The sequence below is a fragment of the Epinephelus fuscoguttatus genome, linkage group LG8 (genome assembly GCF_011397635.1).
Source record: "Epinephelus fuscoguttatus linkage group LG8, E.fuscoguttatus.final_Chr_v1".
NCBI lineage: Eukaryota > Metazoa > Chordata > Actinopteri > Perciformes > Serranidae > Epinephelus > Epinephelus fuscoguttatus.
The window spans coordinates 1,901,903-1,922,982 of NC_064759.1; the positions used below are offsets into that span (position 1 = coordinate 1,901,903).

Sequence of the window (21,080 nt, forward strand, 5' to 3'; positions counted from 1 at the left end):
GTGCGTCTCATTGTTGGCAGACAACGGTCCCGTTATCATCTTATCAGAGAGCCAGTCCAATCTGGAGGAGGCGGGGCTGCAGAGTGTGTGTTTGACAGAGGGGGGGGGGGGTGTACTTTGGTTAAGTGGGGGTCCTTTGTCATGCAACAGGTGCTGTTGTCACTCAATTTGTCTGGTTGCTAAAGACTTCAGAGGTCTGCAGTGTGTTTGCATCAAGAACAAAACACAGCTGACCGTTGAGACGTCAGTTAATCCTCATCCTCGCTCCTGATGGACGGACCAGCGCTCTGTAAGAACAACATGTGACTCATTAGCACTTTGATCACAACGACCCCTGTCAGTGCAGTCTGTCCTTGGTGAGGAGACAGAAGCTGTTTTTACGCAGAGATGGTGGATAGAGCCGCTTCTTGACACCTCCCTTATATTTCTACACAGAACCAAACGACGGCAGCATCACCTCGCTCCACTGTGTGATTTTAGACTGCATGTCGGCATCATTGAAGCAAACAGGCGTGACATGTAACACAACAGCATCGGCCTCTAGTGTAAAATATAATATACATATTAGCAGCGCTTTATTAACAAATAAAATAAATTAAAAATTAGAAATAGTGTAGACTGAGGACCAAACTGAAGACTAATTTTAAGTTTAGCTTTCATATTTGAAATAGTAAACTACATATATTTATTTTTTTGCGTGTTTCTGACCCTTAATCAGAGATTATTTACCGTTACTGGTGGAAGATATGACAATGGATGGTACACATGAAGATACAGTGATACACTGTGCTATAAATTCAATAAAGGAAAATGGTTTAAAATAATCATACATCACATTTTAGTATTATTTTCCATACAAAAAAACCTGCCTCACACGAGACGACACTTGAGATAAACACAAGAGACTCAGAACAGTTAAAAACTAAAATTCTCCTTAGAAGTTTCCTGAGAATAATAATTCAAGTGTTTCAGGTTTCTGTGTTCACAGCTTCACTCTCCTCCATGTCCGCCCACATCATGTGACCGAGCGACGAGGCAGCTGGGCCCGCGAGGTCACGTGACAGCGTGTCGTGTGTCAGTTCTAGAAACTTGATTTGTGCTTCAACTGCAGCTCAGACCTCAACATGAAACCACGTCTATACTGAGACGGCTAAATCTGAAAATACATCATTTTCTCTGCGTCGGCGCTGCGTCCAAACTAAACCGCCGTTTTTCACACTCAAAAACAAAGCAGCAGATAAATCTAAAAACCACAGCACTGTGCTTCAGTGTGGACGGAGGAAACTGAGTTTTCTGAGTACTGCAGTGTGAATCTGCTCAGACAGAGTTCTCTGTGAGTCTTTGTTCTGCCGGTCTGGTTGATCACACTGTGAACTGTTAACCTGTGTTTGATACGGTGAGGGACGAGATGACTACAAAACAGTTTATTAAACAGTTTAATCTGATGTGACATCCTGGTGTAGAGGCAATCAAACACTATTTATGCCTGAGAACAACTAAGTTGTGACTTTTGCTTCTTTTAAACACACTGATAGTGATCATGTTCAGCAGGAGGTTTGACCAGCTGGCACTTGAAGCCGTCCTGCTCCTGTCCACAGCATGTGATGGATAAAATCCAGCTGGAATAGAGCAGAAAATTGTGCATGAGCAGTCGTGAGCACGGCAAGAGACGGCGTATCATCTCTAGTCAACGACTCTCTGTGCTTCTGATCTGTAACGCTGACAGGAAGTGACCGCCATGATACGGCGTATCATCTCTAGTCGACAACTCTCTGTGCTTTGAACGACAACTTTCTGGTCGTTGACTCTAGAAATCTCCACCTGTCCATCTGTTAACTGAAGATGGGCCTCGAGAGGTTCATCATTTCAAAGCTGCTTGAATGTGTAAACGCTCACACCACAAACGAGGTGTGAAAACATGTTTGGAAATGTCACATCCTGTATTGAGTCACACGTTGAGACGGCCAGACTGCTCCTTGTGTTTGTACCGATCGAGGACATTTATTTAATCTTGCAAAGTAGCGCTCCTTTGCTTCGTAACTCAGATTCTCTCATCAGGGAGTGTTTCATTTGCTCTTGTTTTTTGTGTCTGTTTAAGAAGCGTGTCCCAAAGTATGGCCTCTACTACCCAGAATGCAGTGTGCCATGACAATGTTGCCTGTTCTCCACAGAAGGAAGAAGATACTGTGTCACATGTAGAGGTGTGTCCATTAATGATCTTCTTATCTCTTTTCTCATTCAGATAAGGAGAAGAAGGAGGTGTCCAAGGAGTCGTCAGAGGCCAGCGTGAGGGAAGAAGTGGGAGGCGCAGAGGAGCCCGTCAAGGAGGCGAAAAAGGAGAAGAAGGAGTCATCTAAAGAGAAGAAGGAGTCGAAGAAGGATTCAAGCAAAGAGCCCAAAGAAGAGGCGAAAAAGGAGTCCAAGAAGGAATCGTCCTCCTCCAAGGAGAAGAAGGAGTCGTCAAAGGAGAAGAAGGAGAAGGACAAAGACAAGGAAGGGAAGGAGGCCAGCAAGGAGTCAGGGGACAGGAAGGTGTCCAGGAAGTCGTCAGTAAAGGTGAAAGAGAAGAAGAAGGAGCCAGAAGCAGGAGACGGCTGACAGGAGCCGTGATGATAGGCACACAGACACGTACACAAACACGACAGACATGTCACACACACACACACACACACACACACATATAAATATACACACATGTGTATACACAGTGTCCATGTAAACGTATACAAGATGGCATAACTCTGCACCGCACACATCCACATATGCAGCCCTGAAATATATTTACATGTAAATATACTCTGTCAAGGCCACATGTGTCAGTAGCAAACAGTTTCCTCCCAGACGCATATTTACATCGTCTAGTAATAACTGATCCACACACACACACACACACACACACACACAGTGTCTCTGGCCTGCTGCTGCTGAACCACACCACATCCAGTAGTTTCGTTCTGTGCGCGCTGGGCAGCTGTGGTGAGGTCTGAGAGCGAGGAGAGCGAGGACAAAGGCAGAATCCTCCTCCTCTCCTCAGACATTTCGCTGACTCTCCTTCCTCCTCCTCCTCCTCCTCCTTGTCCTCTTCGTCTGGCCTCAGCAGCAGTTGAACCCGCAGCCCTGCGCCTCCCTAATCCCAGTCAGGCCCCAAACCACCCCCCCGCCCACGCACGCTTCTGGATGTGACGTCAGACCCGCCCTCTCGCCCCCTCGCGTGGCACCGGGCCTCACCAGAGCCTCCCCCGCCTCGCCGCTAAGAATAAAATGGCCTGCTGCGTCCAGCAGCGCGGCTGCTTCCGGGTAAATCAAGGCCACATCCTACAGCCGCCACCGCCGCCCCCGCCCCCTCTGACCTCTGCCAGTAAGCTTTGTTTTTTAAATCTGGGACACTCAAGGACACGCGGCTGCTGATGGACGCATACTTGGTGCTGCGGGGTCGAACCTGAGACTGTTTTTATACGCCTGAAACCAACGGGGCGTTTTCTGGAAAAAGCAGGGTGGTAATCAGGAGGAGAGCCTGCGGGGCCACTGCAACACCCAAGGCTGCTCCTGCTCATCTGCAACGATGTCGTGAAGCAGAGGCGCTCTGAGGCGCTCTGAGGCGCTGGGGTCATCTGTAACATCAGCCACATATTTGACCAGCTCCAGACGGATACAGATTCACAGTAAAATTTATTTGCAGAATGTCAGAAAAACTCGATCAGTAAACTTAAAAAAATAAACCAGGAGCTTTGAAGTGAAACAGCTGGAGATGTGACTGTGAATGTGTCTGGAGCCAGTTCATGATCTGAGAAACTGTTTTCCTTCCAGATGAAGTCACCACTGTTTGTTTCTGCTAATTGGTCGACAGTTTTACAGACTGGAGCTGGTTGGTGTTGGAGACACACACACACACACACACACACACACACACACACACAGATAATGTAGGAGCTTTGAGGTGTATTTCTGCCAGACTTGAAGCTTATCGTCTTCAGCCATAGAAGCTGTGCCAGCTTGTAAACGACAATTCCAGCAGCTCAGTGTCTGTCTGTCTGTCAGCTTCAGGCCGTCTGTCTGTCCACTGGGCTCATGTTTTTCTTTTTAGTGTTTTTAATATTTGAATATTGGAACTTTTAGCAGATAAACACAGATACAGTTGCCACGAAGGAGGAGGATAGATAGAAGAGTCTGTGATGATCCTGTCGGACACGTTACTGTATCACTGAATGTTTGTAGAGTAGAGGAGGTTTCACCCTGTGGTATTAGCTGATGAAATGTACCAGGCTCCTGTTTATAAAGCTTCACTTCATTCCCAGAGGAGACGCTCTGCTCCTCATTAACCTGCAGCCTGAAGAAGATCCCAAACTGAGCAGTCACAGAATGAAATAAACCTTATTTATGAAATATTTAGTAATAAAACTGTTACCAAAGAATTCAGTTCCTGCTCTGTCGCCATTTTGTTTGTTGTCGCAGTTATTTGGATAAAAACTGTGTTTCCTTGTTGTGAATGATCAAGCTGAGTTATTCCATTTTGATTATTGATTATCATTCAGCTACAGGACAGATAACCTGCTGATTTCTCCCAGAAGACGTCACCTCATGCTTTAAGCTCCTTCTGGATTCAGAGTTTCATGATATAAATTTACTCCACAGTTCTTCGCTGGATCGTCTTCCTCTCCTGACAGTCAGAATGTAAGTAGATCATGATTATGACAGATTTTTATGCTATGATATTAAATTCTGGAAGTGATGTCTCATCATTGATATAACGTCACTTATCTAGACAGGAAGTTCTCTTCATCACCAGAGGCTCGTTGGCTAGAATATACACTGTTAGCTAGAGAGCACAGGAAATGTGATCAAACACTTTAAATGAAATGCATATTTAGTCAGTTATCACCCAGGTGTTTTGATTAATGAAAACAACCTGGATTTTATTTTTGTAGTTTTTTCATCAGTCTTATAAAATATAATAAAACTGTACTCACCATGTTAACCTCTGAGATCTGTGAACGCTGCAGGAGAGAAAAGAGAAGCACAGAGAGGTCGGAGCAGTAAGACGATGACCCAAACTGTCTGCTGGAAAAAATCCATCACAGTTAACAGACCAACCCTAAAGCCTGATTTATGGTCCTGCAGCGTACCTACGGCGTACCTACGTCGTTGCAGTGACGCCATTGTGAACCCTTCGAACTTCTCCGTCACTCCATTTTGTTGCAGTGCAATTCACCGCCAGAGCAGTAGGGGGCTGCGTTCCTTTCCTGAATGGTTATCGTCGTCTCTAGTTGATTCTTTGTTTAGCTTCCGGCTTTTCCGGCCACAGTGAACAATGGCGACCGAGAGAGAGAGAATATTGCTGGAGATGGAGTTGTTGGATGTCGAAGAAAGTATGTTAATACTGCAACATCTACATCATAACACAAGATGTTTAAAGATGGCGGGGATGGCGCAATCTGGAAATACGGAACCGGAAATGCGTTGCTACCAAGCAAACCAATCACAGCCCTCTCGGTCTGCGCTGGGTCTGCATCGCCTCGACGTGTAGTTACATTTTTGGGGAGGTGCACGTCAGGCTACGCCGGGGGCTACGGCGAGTGTAGCCGACGTAGGTACGTTGTTGATTTAACACAGGACCATAAATCAGAATTGACACCTGTCATAATCAGTGTTGGGCATGTTACTGTCAAAATGGAATACATAACATATTACCAGTTACTTTCCTTTGCAAGTAATAAGTTACTTCTTACACTACTTTTTTGTTACTTACAGCAAAATGACCCCAGAGGAGCTAACAGCAGTGAAACCAGCTCGCCAAATGTTTTTGACAGAAAGCTAAAAACATATGTGTTCACGTCAGACTCTCCTCAAACAGCTCTGAAACTCTTTTTACATTTCACGCTGCTGCAGCTCTTAAAATGTTTTATCTTACTTGATTCTCCCACTTTTTATGATTTGTGTCATCTGTTGTTTTGTTCTGTTTTATGTTCATGATGTCTGCGTTATTTTCATGTGAATCACTTAATGCCTTCGTTTTAAAGCGCTTTGTGCTGCATTTCTTGGATGAAAGGTTTTTTATATGTAAAGTTCATTATTATTATTATTACTAAAATCAGAGTGTGCACAGCTGCATGTAAACAGTAATGTATGAGTGGAATATTCATTCTCAGCAGCTGTGTGAACAGCTTATTAGGAATATTGTCCTTTTGAGAATATTTTGTGTATGTACATGTAATCAATGACACACAGAAGAAGAAGTCTTGGGTGTCTGTTGCACCCGTTCACCATCATCCAGAGATCTGCCGTCGACACCAAATCAGTATTGGCTGCTGTCCAGAGATGCTGAATCGTTGTCAGAGTGAGACGATGGGTTCAAAGATCGAGTTACTAACAGTGATATGTGCTGATTCAGAGAGCGAACATGATACAAGTGCTGCTTCTCTGCAGAGCTGAAGATGGAAGACGGGCAGCTTCATATCCTGACAGTCAGGCGCTCATCAAACTGTCAGAGTGCACATCTGTGTGTGTGTGTGTGTGTGTGTCTGTGTGTGTGTTGCCCTTAAGTCACCGTGTTGGCCTGACTTTGTATAAAAGCCTTTGAGTTGTGGCATATTTCATAATTTCCGTCTCTCCGTGGTCCCAAACGCAATTGGTACATTTCTCTGTGCTCTCCTGAGGCCTGTGGACGAAGTGTAGGAGCGAACCAAACACTTGTCAGGTTGATGAACAGAACTCGCTCTGACGGCTTTTGAAGTGACGGGTTTTGTTTTCTCTTTTCTCTTTTCTTGGAGGCGAGGTCGGAGGCAGATTGGGTAACGGTGCTGAAGCAGAGCTGCTGCTGTTTAATCTGGCAGCAGCTCTCAGTGTGTGAACATGTCGAGCGCTGCAGATACAGTTACAGCCTGCAGAAACACTCCTCTGTTTCTATTTCTCCATCACTCACACACTTCCCCCTCACCCTGAACTCATATCTGTTTTATCCCACTCTGTTCTCTCTCCCTTTAATTTCACGTCCATCATCTTGTTCACCTGTCCTCCATCTCTCTGTTGACACCTCTCACAAAAACACCTCTTCGCTCCGTCGTCTTCAGTCACTTCCTGCTCTTTTCAAAACATTAAGTCTCTTCTCTTTCTGTTTTCCGTCTCCATCACTCGCTCCATCTTTTCCTCTCCTCTCTGTCTTTTTGGAACTATCTGTTCACATCTCTGTTCCATTGTTCCTTTTTCAGTAAGTCTTTCACAACCTCCCTCCTCCGATGTCCCCATCCCTCCATCTCTCATCACTCACAGCCTCTCTTTGTTGTTTTCTGTCTTATTTTAATCCTCCGCCCATCCCCACCCACGGGAACCTTTCCTTCCTGGAATTGTGGAACTTTTTTCAGGAACTTCACCTCCTTCAGTCCACCAGAGAAACTTTTAAGCTCCAACTTTCATGTCTTTGGCCAAATGTCCAGCCATGAGGAGAAACTCAGGCCATGTCGGAGTTTTATTTTAAATATTTGTTCAGAATAATAAACACCTCGTGTGTTTCACAGCCGCCACTTTTGGAGGCCATGTTTTTTACTAGTCCTTTTTACACAGAGATGGCGCAGTAGAGCCGCTATGAAGTCCCTCCTTTATGCCGTCAGTGGGGCCAAGCCGACACACCGTCTGCGGTCATTTTGACTCGACCAGCAGACTTCACTACAAGCTGATTGGCTGTTGAAACAGGTGGCGTGCTTTAAAACCAGCTGAGTGTCAGATGACATCATCAGCCGGCTTGAGTTGAGCTCAGACCGGCCAGTTCACACCGCTGACACTTTTCTCTGCTACGTTCTAAAACGGTTTCATCTCTGGTAACAGCTTGAAGGTGAGACAACCCTGTCCCCATTCGTCAGTTGTACCTTTCATACAGTACTGCAAGGGTGAGATTCCCGCCTTCAACAGAAGGTTCAGAAGGTCCCAGGACGGCTGGTAGTCCGACACAGAGAAGACTGAGGACAGGGAGGAGAGACGAGGGAGAGATCAGACACTCGTGCACAAATGTATGTGTATTCAATCAAAACGTGAACATCTCATCTCTTTGGCTGAATTCAAACTGTTGGTTTGAGCCTTCTTAGAGGCTGTTTTAGTTAGTTTTGTGTTTGTTGAGGGTTTTCTCTGTGAGACTTCGAAGAGGTCACCTGATAAATTAAAGGTTTTACAATGTTGGAAAGAAGCAAAACAACTCTCCGCAGCTTGAGGATCAGACTGCTTGAAGATGCTCTGCTCTTTAAGTCCGTCTGGACATCTGAACCACAACAGAGACGAGACGCAGCCACATCCAGTGGACATCCGGATTCATTCCTCTTCCATCCTCCTGTTTCTTTCCTCTCTCACAAAACAAGGTCTTCACCTCCCTCCTTCTTCTTCCTCTCTTACTTCTCTTCCTCTCATCTGTCTCCCTCCCAGAGCTTCTCCGTCCTCCTCCTCTGCTCTCTCAGTTTGTATTTGTGTCTTTAAACTCTTTTCCAGATTTTGTTTTTTCCTCTTCTTCCCTCATTCTCGCCTCGGCTCAGTAACCCGCTCTGATGTGAGGAACCACCAAACATGGCTGCCCACACCCAACTGGTAAAAACATCAAACAACAATACTGGAACAATCAAAGTGTAACCGGGCCGCAGCAGTTTGGACGGGGTGTAATAAAAGCAGAGTTTGGATTCAGACGCTGAGGAGCAGCCGGCTCACTGTGGCTTTTATTTCGGAGCTTATTTCTGTCTCCCGGGCTTTAAGGCGTAAACAAACTGGATCAGATAATTGCCGCATCATTTTACTCTCGCTGCAGACTTGAAGCGTCAGCAGCGTTTCACCTCCGCCACGGGGAACTTAAGTGGCTCGGATTTCTTTTTTGTGTGAACAACACTGATCCCGTGTTTTGATCCCAGGGGACAATTACCAGAAATTATATTTTGTTTCCATAGTAACACAGCTACATTATGTTTTTGTTTCCCTGTGTGATATTACAACATTTTCTCTCCTCTATGTGGAAAGATACAACATATGTCATGACATCTTATTTTCTCCTCCACTGCTGACAGTCATGCTCAAACCTTCTGTTTCTGTTTGATCAGGAATGTGACAGGTGATTGTTTTGGGCATTGATGAGGACATTGACCGTATTATTTTGTTTAGGTTTTTGGGGTCAAAATTTAAAATTAGAAAGTATGGTACCAGAAAAATCCCAGAGTAACACGTTTTATTTTCTGATTTAGTTTGCATATAAACTTCAGAGGTGTCAAAATGTTGCCACGACCTTCGTCAACACGGTCCGGTCCAGTGTCAGAGACAATTAGAAGTCCACCACACAAACAGACCCAGATCAGCTTCAGTACGCCTTCGACCTGCAGTTGGAGCTCCAGCAGGAGACAGAATCAGAGCTTTGCCTCTCTGCTCCATCGTTCCCCACTGATGGCGTTCCCCGTGGCAGCAGTGTCCGTCTGCGTCGCCCCTGACTTCACTACAGCACAACAAAATATCAAATACGGAACAACATTACTAATGTGATGGCTGAGTGGGGAGTGGAGAGGGGGAGCACGGTACGATTCAATCTTACCTGGTAATATAAAACCACTCTAAATCACGCTTTGCGTCAGGGTCCTGCGTCACCTGGTCAGTGTTCATTTCACAGTAATGGCCCCTCATTGTGCTTTATCCCTGACACAGCAAACACAGTGTGCACAACGTGGTTACGGACACAAGACTCCAAACTGTGTGCAGGTCAGAAAGCATATGTAACGCTTAAGCCTAGTTCACATTACACGATTTTCACAGCGATTTTGACGTCTCAGAGGATCTTGCTCTCTAAACGTCACCTTCCTCTATATATATCCGTCTAATAAGTTATTTAAACGCATGGTAGTCTCTTCTTTCAGGCTTGTTTCCATAGCCCTGGTTGCTTGTTTCTCTCCCAGGATCTGGCAACACTGACAAGCCAGCCGGCAAGCAACAACAACAATGGCGGCGTCCACAGGATCACAGGGAGCGCGTTGTGTTTGGACCCAGGAGAATAAAGAATATCCATGCCTTTACGATGTGTCGTCTCCAAGTTATCTGGGGCTCTGTCAGCGATGGCTCGGTGGAGAAATCTTGTGGTGTGCACACACAGGTCGTAACGCAGTTGGCAAGACTCCTGCTGACAAAAACACACGTCACCAGGTATGAACACTCAAAAGATTACGATAGTCTCTGCGACGCAAAATCAGGGTGAAAATCGTGTAATGTGAACTAGGCTTTAAAGTGAGAGGACCTCCTCAGCCTGCCGACAGAGCGTCTGAATAGAGGTTCATATATGCTCAACTTTAAATATGGACACGTGGAGCCCTCTGTTTGTACTCTGTGTTCATTTCGCCCGTAGCTGTGCTCGTTTTCTGAAAGTCTACAGATATGGACGAAACGCATCAGTACCACCGAAGGTCATGGAGGCAGTGTAGCGTGGTTCCAGTGAGATCCGACTGTAGGAGACGACAGATACGTTTAGAAAATGGCAGAACAGAACAAATCGGTAAAACAGTGAAAAGGGTTCTCTGTCCACATGTTGTGATGTATTTAACGTCCTCACAGTCTGACACTGTCTACAACCCTGCGTCATTAACAAGGTACATTATTACGATTATTACATCACCTCGTTCGTTGTTGTGTGAAACTTCTGACTGTGCCTTCTAGTGCCATCTACTGGCTGTATCTCTGACAACACAAAGGACACATGGAAATATGAGAGTGATGGTTACATCGTTTGGAGTGGAGGCATCTGCTTTCACACATACAGGGAGAATAAATAAACCTTAGGGGTCGTATAGACAAGACGTGTGTTGGCAATCATGTTTGAAACTCACCTGAAAATAAGAATCACTGTGTATTTGTTGCCTCAGAATGAGATGTTTATATCTAGGCCTACACAGGAAGCAGATCCTCGTCTACAGAAATCACCATGTTGCACCGCCATGTTTCTACAGTGGCCCAGACTGGATAAACCAAAGACTGGCTCTAGATACTTTTGCATTATTGCATTTTTGCATTTTTGCATTTTTGCATTGGCCAGAAGCCCATCTGCAACGAGAAGCATAAGAGTTTCACTGTGTTTTTATCAGTTTAAATCAGCTCTGTTTGTTTTTCAGAGGAGGAACCTCTGTGGTTTATTCAACTCCCAGTAAAAACCTCCTGAACAAACTCATCCTCACTGTGACCTCGTCACACTGTGTCACTGTGTCCACGTTTGGTCATGGACTTTCCACGTCCACATATGACGTCCAAGGTACCCTGGGTGTGTTGGTTGTTGACGTTCTGGGACGCCGTGTCAACTTCAGCCTGTTACATGCATTGTCTGTTTTCAAAATACACTTCTGTTTTCACAGGAAATGGACAGTTTGATACAGTCTCTTTCAAAGTAAAAGCACTACGTCGGTACACAATGCTGCACATTGGCATTTTATTTCCTCCAACAACAAACACATGGTTGGGTTTAGGAAAAAAGAACAGGGTTTATCTTCACAATCTTACAGGAAGTGAACACCAGCCTCCTGGGTGAAAGTCAGTGGTTGTTGGACCCATCCACCCCGCCTCCCATCGGTCCTACTCGGATTTCCGCCGCCTTAACTTTCATGGTGTTCCCATCACGTTTCCCCCGATGCCACCGGGTGCCGTTACAGAATTACAACATCCGGTTGTGTATCAGGTTGACATGAGAGGACAGCTTTTTTTGTTGCTGTCCAATGCCGGAAGTCACTGCCTACATGCCACATTTCACCGACTTCAGACTGAGACCAGGTTGACTGTACAGTGAACACTGAAGGAATTCCAAGAGAAGTTTCAGCTGGTTGCAATGTCTGTAATCCTCACTGCTAGACACCACCAAATCCCCCTAAGTCTGACACACTTCACCTTTAAATGTAGGTTTTTATATAAAAGCCAGTGGTTTAAAAGGGAGAAGTTCAAACCCTGACTCCTTTGTGCATGTGGACGCTGAATCATCAGATTCAGAAAGTTACAGAAATGCTCAGACGCAGCCCTCCGTTATTGGCTGTGTATTTACTCTTCATGGATGTAGTTGTTCATCCAGTGAGAACTTCTGACTGAGTGCACTGAGCCTTTAACCAGGGACAGTTTCCCAGTTTGACAAAACCAGTTCAGACTTCGTCATGCACCATTTCCATCTTAAGCATCTTTTCTCTTTGACCTTTAAAAACAGACACAGTGAACATGTCTGCTGTGTTTCTGCCTGCAGGAGGAGGGTGTCTGGCGTGTGTGTGTGTGTGTGTGTGTGTGTGTGTGTGTGTGTGTGTGTGTGTGTGTGTGTGTGTTCAGGTTCGGGTCCAGAGCAGCAGGTACGGAGCTGAAAACTGAACTGTGCTGTAATCACGGAGGGAAAAACCCCTCACTGCTGCAGTTTGACTGTTTTTCTCTTTTCCTCCTCGAGCTGAAGTTTACAAAGTCAATTATGTGCTGAGTGAGTTTCATGACCTCTGGGCCCCTGGAACCTGTAAGAAAAGCATTCCTCTGTGAAAATCAGACTTTCTGCAGTTATGTGTCCGACAACAGCGATACACGCCAAGAGATTAACTCGCAGCCTGACTTCCCTGTGAGAAGCTTGTAAAACCAGGAGAGAAGGCAGCGTGATAGATCCCAAACCTCCCACACCAGTTCTCCTCCTCCCTCTGAAACAGACAGAAAACACTTCACGTCTTTACATCCTGAAACACACACGGCACCAAACCCTCAGCTTTTAACTCGGGTGTTTCCAGGGTGTTCGTTTGTCGTGAAAAAGTGAATAAATTGTTCATAAAAAGCGCCATAAACTTCTGAAGTTGTGTCCTTACAAGGATGTAAAATACAAATAATGACATGTCGCAATTAGTGTTTTTATTGTGCAGCTCCGCCCTCTGAGCTGCTTAGATAAAGAGACGGGCGGAGCCCTCTGTCCGTACTCTGCATTCAGTTCGTATTTGTGCACATTTTCTGAAAGCTTACAAATACAGATGAGACAGAGCAGAGCCACTGGAGATCGTTGAGGCAGTGTCGCGTTTAACCTTCCTTAAGTTGAAGCAACAAAAGCATGTGGTTAGATTTAGAAAAGACATCATGCTTTAACCTGAAATTCACACAGGAAATGAACAGCAGGCTTCCAGATGAAAGTCCAGAGTTTGTTTGACACATCCACCTAATGTATGAACTCTCTGGCTCTGTATATCATAGTGGTTGCTGGTGGTGTTACAAACTGCCGCTGGCTGGTGCGTATCACACTGCTGTGAAGGTGCCTCTGTGCTTCAGTGTCAGGCGCCTACATCACTGACAAAGCGGCGGTATCTGACGAGTTGGGAGTGCGACCAGGCTGGTTTGATGCATCAGAACAATTTCATACGTTAAATATGATAAGTTGATTTGAGAGTAACTGTCACAGTGGGCACTTCTGACCTGCTCAGCTTCCACTCCCCTGCCTCTCCTCCACACCTACCTGCCTGCCTATCACCTGTCCACTCATTTCCTGCTCTTGCCAGTCCACCACACCCTCATCAAGCCAACGCCGCTCACCTGTGGATCACGACTCCCTGTCACTATACAGACTCCAGCTTCTCAGACTGTCGTTGCCAGATTGTTCTTCGCCATCCCGATGCAGGACTCTCCAGCGTTTATCCCCAGACTGCTTCCTTGTTACCTCCTCAGTAAACCATTCAGCCTTCTGTCCTCGACCAAGAGCTCTGCTTCCGACTTCCTGGATTCTGTTCACCTGTTCCCTGTGGCTGATTGCTTCGCCATGTGGCTGCACATCCTGCCTCTGTGTGTGTGCGCCATGGAATGAACTCATCACAGGTGTGTTGGTGTCTCCCGTGTGCACTCCTGGTTCTGGATTTCCTGCTCGTCTGACATCACCTTCTGCCTGCTCCCTCACGGTACTGCTGCACTATGTTGATCTGTTTGCTGTGTGTGTGTGTATCCAGTGGATGCCGGCTACCCTGGCCAATCGGTGTGCTCGGAGGACTATTTGAAGCATTAATAATCTTTGTATGACAGAAACATTAGGTACTTTTTTGTGGTTGATTTATCCAACCATAGAGTGCACCCCTAAAGACGGGGACTCTTTGGGGTCCAGGAAGAGTTCCAGTCGGCGTCCTCCAGGTGAAACGCAGGTAAGGTTCCTGATTCTCTTGAAAGAAAGAGTCCTGGGTTCCTGGAAAAGCTCTTGTGGTGGAAACAAGCTGTCAGTGTTGGTGTGTCCTGCCTCAGACAGCTGGGTCTAACCTCTTCCCCCTCCTCACCCCTCCCACTCACAGCCTCTCAGAGCCAGACCTGCCGGCTGCAGGGGGCTTTAACCTCGGGGCCGCCGGGGGTCCCGCCGCCCGTCTGCAGCCAGCCTGAAGGCAGGAGGACGCTGAGACGATGTGGAAACGTGAGGATCGCTGCAGGTCAGTCCTGCAGCAGCTCCATCCATCACAATGAGGAAATCTCTTCACCCTGTTTCACCTTTTCAGATCCACCTCCTCCACACTGACGTCTCTCTTTACAGCTAAACATTTGTTTTCTCGTCGTAGCTGCCCGACATCTGCTCTTTTGTAGTTTATGTGTTGAGGAAATGGGGCCTACGAGGACATTAGTCAATCTGAAGACATCATCTAACCAGGCTTATTTCTACAAGAGGAAGATACTGTCGGATTAAACTGTCTGAGATCAGTTCAGCTTTGAGGTCTGCAGACCAGTTTTAAAGCCAGTTATATACAGTAAAATATTTCTGAATATCTCTGTTGCTCTTATTCTGTTTCATTCTGAGATTATCTGTTGAGCGTTTGCAGGAAAACTGCTGAAAAACTAAACTTCGGGTGATAAAAATTTTGGGCTTAAAAGAAGCTTGTTGTTCTGATTGTCTCATGAGATGTTGTTCAACTAAATGCTTAAAATGTTTCTGTAATTCCTGCGCCCCAGTACCCTCCTCCTTGGCTTAAAGTTCAGTTGGTTGGTTTGGTTTTACGACCTTAACTGCTCTCCATCTCTTTCCTCAGGCCTTAAAAAAACACTGATACTAAATCCTTTTTATCACAGTGGAAAAACTCTGCCTCCATGTTCCTGAGGTGATCTGTTGTCTTTACTATGTGTTTTATATTCATGTGTTCACCTTGATGTTTTTGGAAGTTACCCATGGTTTTACTGAAACAGCTGCTTTTGTCAGACAAATTCAAATATTCAATCACAAAAATCACAAAGTATGAAAAAGGTTGTTTAATAAAAAAAGAGGAGAGTCCTGTGGAGTGTTGTTACGTTAAATGTTTCAGTCTCTACAGACCAGAGTTCTTTCCTTTCTTCTCTATGGGGAGATTTATTAAAATGTAGAAATGACTTTACTCTAACTTTAGATTAATGCAACAACAATCATGGAAATATTTCAGGAGATCCATTGCAGCCAACATTTCCTCTTCCATGCACCAACAATTACTGACTTTCACTCTCGAGGCCGGTCTTCGCTTCCCGTATGAGAGTAAAGCCGAACCTTGTTCTTTTTTCCTAAACCCAACCACGTGCGTTTGATGTTGAAAGTTGTACTGAGGCAGTGCTTTTATTTTGAAAGAGACTGTATCAAACTGTACATTTCCTGTGAAAACAGAAGTGCATTTTGAAAACAGACAATGCATGTAACAGGCTGAAGTTGACACGGCGTCCCAGAACGTCAACAACCAACACACCCAGGGTACCTTGGACGTCATATGTGGACACAACTTTTAAAGGACCCGTATTTTTTGATTATTTTCACTTTTGATAAACTTGCCTGGCGCTTTTTTAAGCACATTGCATTGAAACATAATTTCAGCCAGCTGGCAAACATGAAGGGAGAGATGGCACGCAGGGAGAAAATTAGGAAACAAACGTTATAGTAAACAAAACATCACCAGCGACACATGTTAGAGACAGCTACAGAAAATAAATTTACAGCTATGCTACTTTACATGGAACAACTTCATTACACACAACTAATTTCATGACTTTTCCAAAACTTTCAATGACTTTCAGTAACTTCCAGGCCTCGAAAACGTGATTGTGAAATTCCAGGACTTTTCTAGGTTTTCCAGGACCTTGGGAATCCTGTAAACCTGCAGTGCTCACACTGACTCCTGTCGTGTCCTGAACAAGCACCGACTCCCCCCACTCACTCTGCCAGCTCCTCTGAGGTGTGTGTGTGTGTGTGTGTGTGTGTGTGTGTGTGTGTGTGTGTGTGCGGTCAGACCAGGTCACCCCCCCTCTCTGTTGCCATCTAGTGGTTAATATTACCAAAATTCAACCTCACACACTCTGAGACTCTCTTTACCTCTGATACACACACACTTTCATAACACGTCTCTGGTCTCTTTCACACACACACACACACAGTCTTTTTTCTGTAGCACACACACACACACACACACACTCATGTTCTTTGAATCACACACTCTTTGATGCACCCCCTCTCTTTGAAACAAAACCCCCTTTCCCCTTTTAGACAAACTTCGTTTTTAAAAACACACTCTTGTCATCAACACTCAGGCTTCCTCTCTACGACACGGACACACACTTTCTGACACGTTTCCCTTTTGACTCTCGTCCTCACTGTCTTTTTAACACACACACACACACACACACACACACCTGGGCCGTGCCTGGCTGGTGTGTGTTTCCAGCATGCAGCAGCACAGATCGAGCAGCGGCTGACGCTCAGTTAAAAGCTGCTGGGTGGGTCCTAATTATTTCTTTGAAGACTCGCTTTTCCTCCCCGTCTGAGCTTCTGACGAGCTTCACTTTAAAGAGGCTAGACACACACACACACACACACACTGTCATGCAACCCGCTCATCTGTCACATAAGACTTTAATGTCGACTCCAGACTGCAGATTTATGGGAACATAATGCTGAAACGTAGAGGAGCTGATAAGGAGGAGTGTGCTCAGCTGCTCGTTACGTCCAAAACTGCAACATTTATTTGTTTCATTCAAAATAAAGCTCATACAAGACGTTTATGGTTTTGGTTTAAAGTTGCATTTAAAATCATCTGTTGAAGGAATTATTTCTAAAGTTGATTAACTCTTTCCTGACTGACTGTCAGGGTCTATCAGCGCCCCCCTAGAGGCCCCTCAGACCCCAGTTTGAGAACCTTCGACCCTTTCAAGAGCCCCAGATGTGTCCTTGTCTGCACTGTGACGTCCACAGGGACGGATTTATTTTGCACAGAGGAGGTGACGGAGTTCATTGTGACATGACTAAGAATAGGACGTGAATACTCAGTTCAGTAAAGCTGTGACATGTCGATGATGCCGAAGCATCTACAGAAATAATCTAAAGAGCAGATTACATGGCCAGAAGTAGGAGGACACCCAAACAAAACTTTCCATGTGTGACAGTTATTTTTCACCCCACAGCCATAAACATGAACGTGCTGCTTTAACAGGCTTCACTCCTCTGGCTCTGGACTCTGCTGCAGGGATTTGCTCTTATTCAGAGAGTTGGTTTTGTAGAGTTGGATGAACACTGTTTAAACCAACACGTCCTCACTGCGACCTCGTCACATGTCCACGTTTGGTCATGGACTCTCCACGTCCACATATGGCGTCCAAGGTACCCTGGGTGTGTTGGTTGTTGACGTTCTGGGACGCCGTGTCAACTTCAGCCTGTTACATGCATTGTCTGTTTTCAAAATACACTTCTGTTTTCACAGGAAATGTACAGTTTGCATACAGTCTCTTTCAAAATAAAAGCACTACGTTACTAGAACACCTTGAATCAACTTTTCTATTTCCTTCAACAACAGACGCATGCGGTTAAATTCTGCCAGCACATGCACGTTAAGGAAAAAGAACAGGGTTTGGCTCTGCAATCACACGGAAGTGAACACCGGCCTCCCGAGTGAAAGTCGGTTGTCCACCCAGACTTCTGCGGCTGTGTTTCCCCCTGCAGATGAACAATAATGGTGACCGGTCACATATGCTGATGTGAAAGGACGGCTTTTTCCGTCAGTGTCTGACGCTGAAAGTCACTGACCAAGCGCCAGTTTTTGACGACTTCGGAGTGAGACCAGGTTGCAAAGGCCCCGACACACCAGGCTGACGGTCAACCATCAGTCAGTGTTGGACTGTTGGTGAGCCTCTATCGCTGTAGTCTTGGTCGTGGTGTGTCCTGCACCATCAACCCTGGTCCAGTCACTTTCATCGCTGCGAGTTCTTCTGAGGTAGTTTGCTGTGCCTGGGCCTTAAAACATCATTAATGCTGGAGCGTTAAGATCTCAGAATGAACCGTCCACAACCAGGAAAATATCTCCAAATCCAAAGTATACAAAAGTTTACTTACTTTTGACTTGTTTGTAAACATAGTGAGAAATACTGGGAGAGAAAGAAGGAAACTTCTGTGTATCTGAAATTAAAGAAGAAAGAAAATGTGTAACAAAGGTGCCTGTCTCTCTGATAGTTTTATATTCTCCTGACAGATGAGCCGCTGTTTCACTTTGAGAGTTTGGAAAATACTTTATTTCTAATTTTGTTCAAATTTGAGGCACTTTTTTTTTTTTTTAAGAAAACTGACTCTGCAGGAGACACAAATACTGCTGCAACAATTACTTCATTACTCAAATGTCTGACTGTTAATCTTCAGTCAATTTCATATTTGCTTAATCTGTTTGTTTCTTTTCTTTCTATTAGAAAAAAAAAATCAAAATTCTCTGATCACAGTTTTAAATGTGAATATTTTCCGGTTCCTTTCCACCCCATAATTTTCTGACATTTTATAGATCAAATAAGTAATCAGTTAAACATTAAAATATTACTCGATAAGGAAAATAATTATGAGTTGCAGCCTTGGACACAAATGCTGCACTTGACTTTCTGTCACTTTTGGTTCTTCTTTAACACTTTGATTAACAGCACAGAGACACATGCAGCTCCGCTGGTAATGAAACTGGATCCTAAAGCAGGAGGTTAGTCTCTCTCTCTCTCTCTCTCTCACACACACACACACACACACACACACACAGAGCTTTATAGTAGCAGGCAGACGGAGGCAGAGAGGAGCAGGGAGACGGTGATTATTAAAAACTTAGAATAACAAAAGGAGGTCTGGAGGAGGAGGAGGCCCGGGAGAAGTCTGCAGCAGAGCTGGAGCAGAGCACCGCAGAGGGTCCTGGAGGTTTGGAGGAGGTTTTGTAAAGGTCTGGAGGCAGGAGGAGGTCCCGGCTCTCACAGAGGAGGCAGGACTTTCTGGCTCTGTGGTGCGCTCCGACACCAGAGGTCCGCTTTAATAGCAGAGGAGGAGGAGGAGGAGGAGGAGGAGGAGAGGCAGGTCGACTCTTTTACACCGCTCAGAGAGAGAGACAGAGGGAGAGACTGCAGTCCACTCCTTCGTCCCGGACAGTCCGCATCGAGCATCCATGTGCCAAACAGACCTCTGGATCCGGAGCGCAGATTCAGGCGAGTCCAGTCCTGGAAAGACTTCAGTTACCGACTCAGCGGCAGGAAGTCAGAGCCGGTGTGAGACTCTCCGGTCGTTATAGATCAGCTGTGTGTTCATCAGAGCTCAGATCAGCTCGGACTCTTTGCTTTGGACTCCTCTGGCTGCCGGAGCGGAGAGAGATCTGTTTTCAAACCTCAAACCCTCCGCTGCTCCTCTCTGGCTCCTCCACATCTGCAGGAGCTGCTTTTATCTTCACGTGTTTTCATCCTGCTCTCCGCGCACGACATGAGCAGCCCCGCTGTCTCCTGCCTGTCCGCGCGTCTTTGTCATTTTAATATCGGTGATCTCCGCGCGTCTGGCTGACTGTTTGCATTTCAGCGCAATCTGACAAACTGAGGAGGATTTCTGTCCTGGCTGGAATAAAGAGGAGAGGAGTCAGCGGGAGGAACGTGGATCTGTTTCACTTCATCTTGTTTCCCTTTGGATTGATTTTGCTCATTTATTCCTCCGTTTCCACCCCGAGGATGTTGCTCCGCCGCCTGAACCCGCCCTCCTGGTCCACCTGTAGGTTTTCCTTCTGCTTTCTGTTGCTGCTCCAAACGCCCCGGTCCTCCTCTCCGCTAATTACAGGTAAGATTAAAGGGATCATATGGCTTCATAATAACACATCACAACACCCACTGTGCGTAAAATCTACCCAAACCCGCGGTTATTTAGTCTGCCGCGTCTCCGCGCTCCTTCAGCCTGGTGTTTCTCTGCCGGGGAGCAGAAATCACTTCAGCTGCTTACAAACCAATGATCCATGAACCAGGCATTAAAACTCACTTTGGTGCATGATCACCAGGAAGCAAGAAATCAGCAGAATGCGGGATAAACACTTCAATTTCCCAACGTCTCTCCTGTGATGTAAATCACGTTTTAAATATAATTTACAAAGGAAATGTCAGTTTGCGTTTTGGTGGTTTGAAACGTTTCCTCTGAGGGTTCCGATGAGCGCTGCGTGATGAAAATAGCCTGAGTGTTGAGTTTAACCCGGGTTATCCTCCCGGTACCTCCCTGTAAGTAATTGGTCTGCCTCCTCCAGTGGAAACAGGGTTGCGCCGGAGACAGATACCACCAACATCCACCCTGGCGCGCGCGTTATTTGCAGCAGAGCTTGTTATTTGCAGAGGTAGTTTTGAGCCTGACGCGCTAAATCACGATGACATGAGTCAATATCAAAGTCATTTATATCAAACTTAAGGAAATTATACGAGGATTTAGATCTTTAGGATGAAAGCTCTGCGTCAAATTAGAAGTAATCTTTACTCAAATTGTTGTTTGCGTCACCAGACGTTATAATTAACCCTGTTTGAGTTAAGAGCGGGCTGTAAAGAGTAAATCACTTTCTTTAACAGCTCCTCTTTGACCTGTCCTCCTCCTGAGCGCCGGCCTGTCCTCCTCTCTCTGCCCGAGCTGCTCCCACTTTCACAGGCGCATTGCATCATAGGATATCGTTTGTTTGCCCCGCAGCGCCGTTTGGAAACCAGAAGAATAGAAACGGAGTGAATGAAGGTGGATGTGGTGGATGTGGCTGTGCGCGCTGCCAGACGCACGGTTTTCATGCGTCTTATCAGCGGCGCGGGGCTGAGCTGCCTCCTCCAACGGGCTGTAGATGAAATGCATTTGATTATTTATTTGCTACCGGATCCTCCGG

The 21,080-nt window shown here is 45.7% G+C and overlaps 3 protein-coding genes across 5 annotated transcripts in view; 2 read left to right on the forward strand and 1 right to left on the reverse strand.

Moving 5' to 3' along the window:
* bbs9 (Bardet-Biedl syndrome 9) overlaps positions 1-4,401 on the forward strand; it is a 244,923-nt gene extending 240,522 nt beyond the window's left edge. For both annotated transcript variants that reach the window (XM_049582619.1, XM_049582620.1), the window contains exon 22: positions 2,243-4,401. In XM_049582619.1, the coding sequence (XP_049438576.1) occupies positions 2,243-2,598 (356 nt within the window). In that variant the 3' untranslated portion in view covers positions 2,599-4,401. The remainder of the gene's footprint in view (positions 1-2,242) is intronic.
* LOC125892608 (cathepsin S-like) overlaps positions 1-21,080 on the reverse strand; it is an 853,108-nt gene that overhangs the window by 798,231 nt on the left and 33,797 nt on the right. The window lies entirely within an intron of this gene.
* Positions 19,314-21,080, forward strand: part of bmper (BMP binding endothelial regulator) — a 41,346-nt gene continuing 39,579 nt past the window's right edge. Inside the window, exon 1 of one of the 2 annotated variants that reach the window (XM_049582625.1) lies at positions 19,314-20,014. In XM_049582625.1, coding sequence (XP_049438582.1) covers positions 19,909-20,014 — 106 coding nt within the window. In that variant the 5' untranslated portion in view covers positions 19,314-19,908. The remainder of the gene's footprint in view (positions 20,015-21,080) is intronic. The other variant, XM_049582627.1, reaches the window with a different exon arrangement.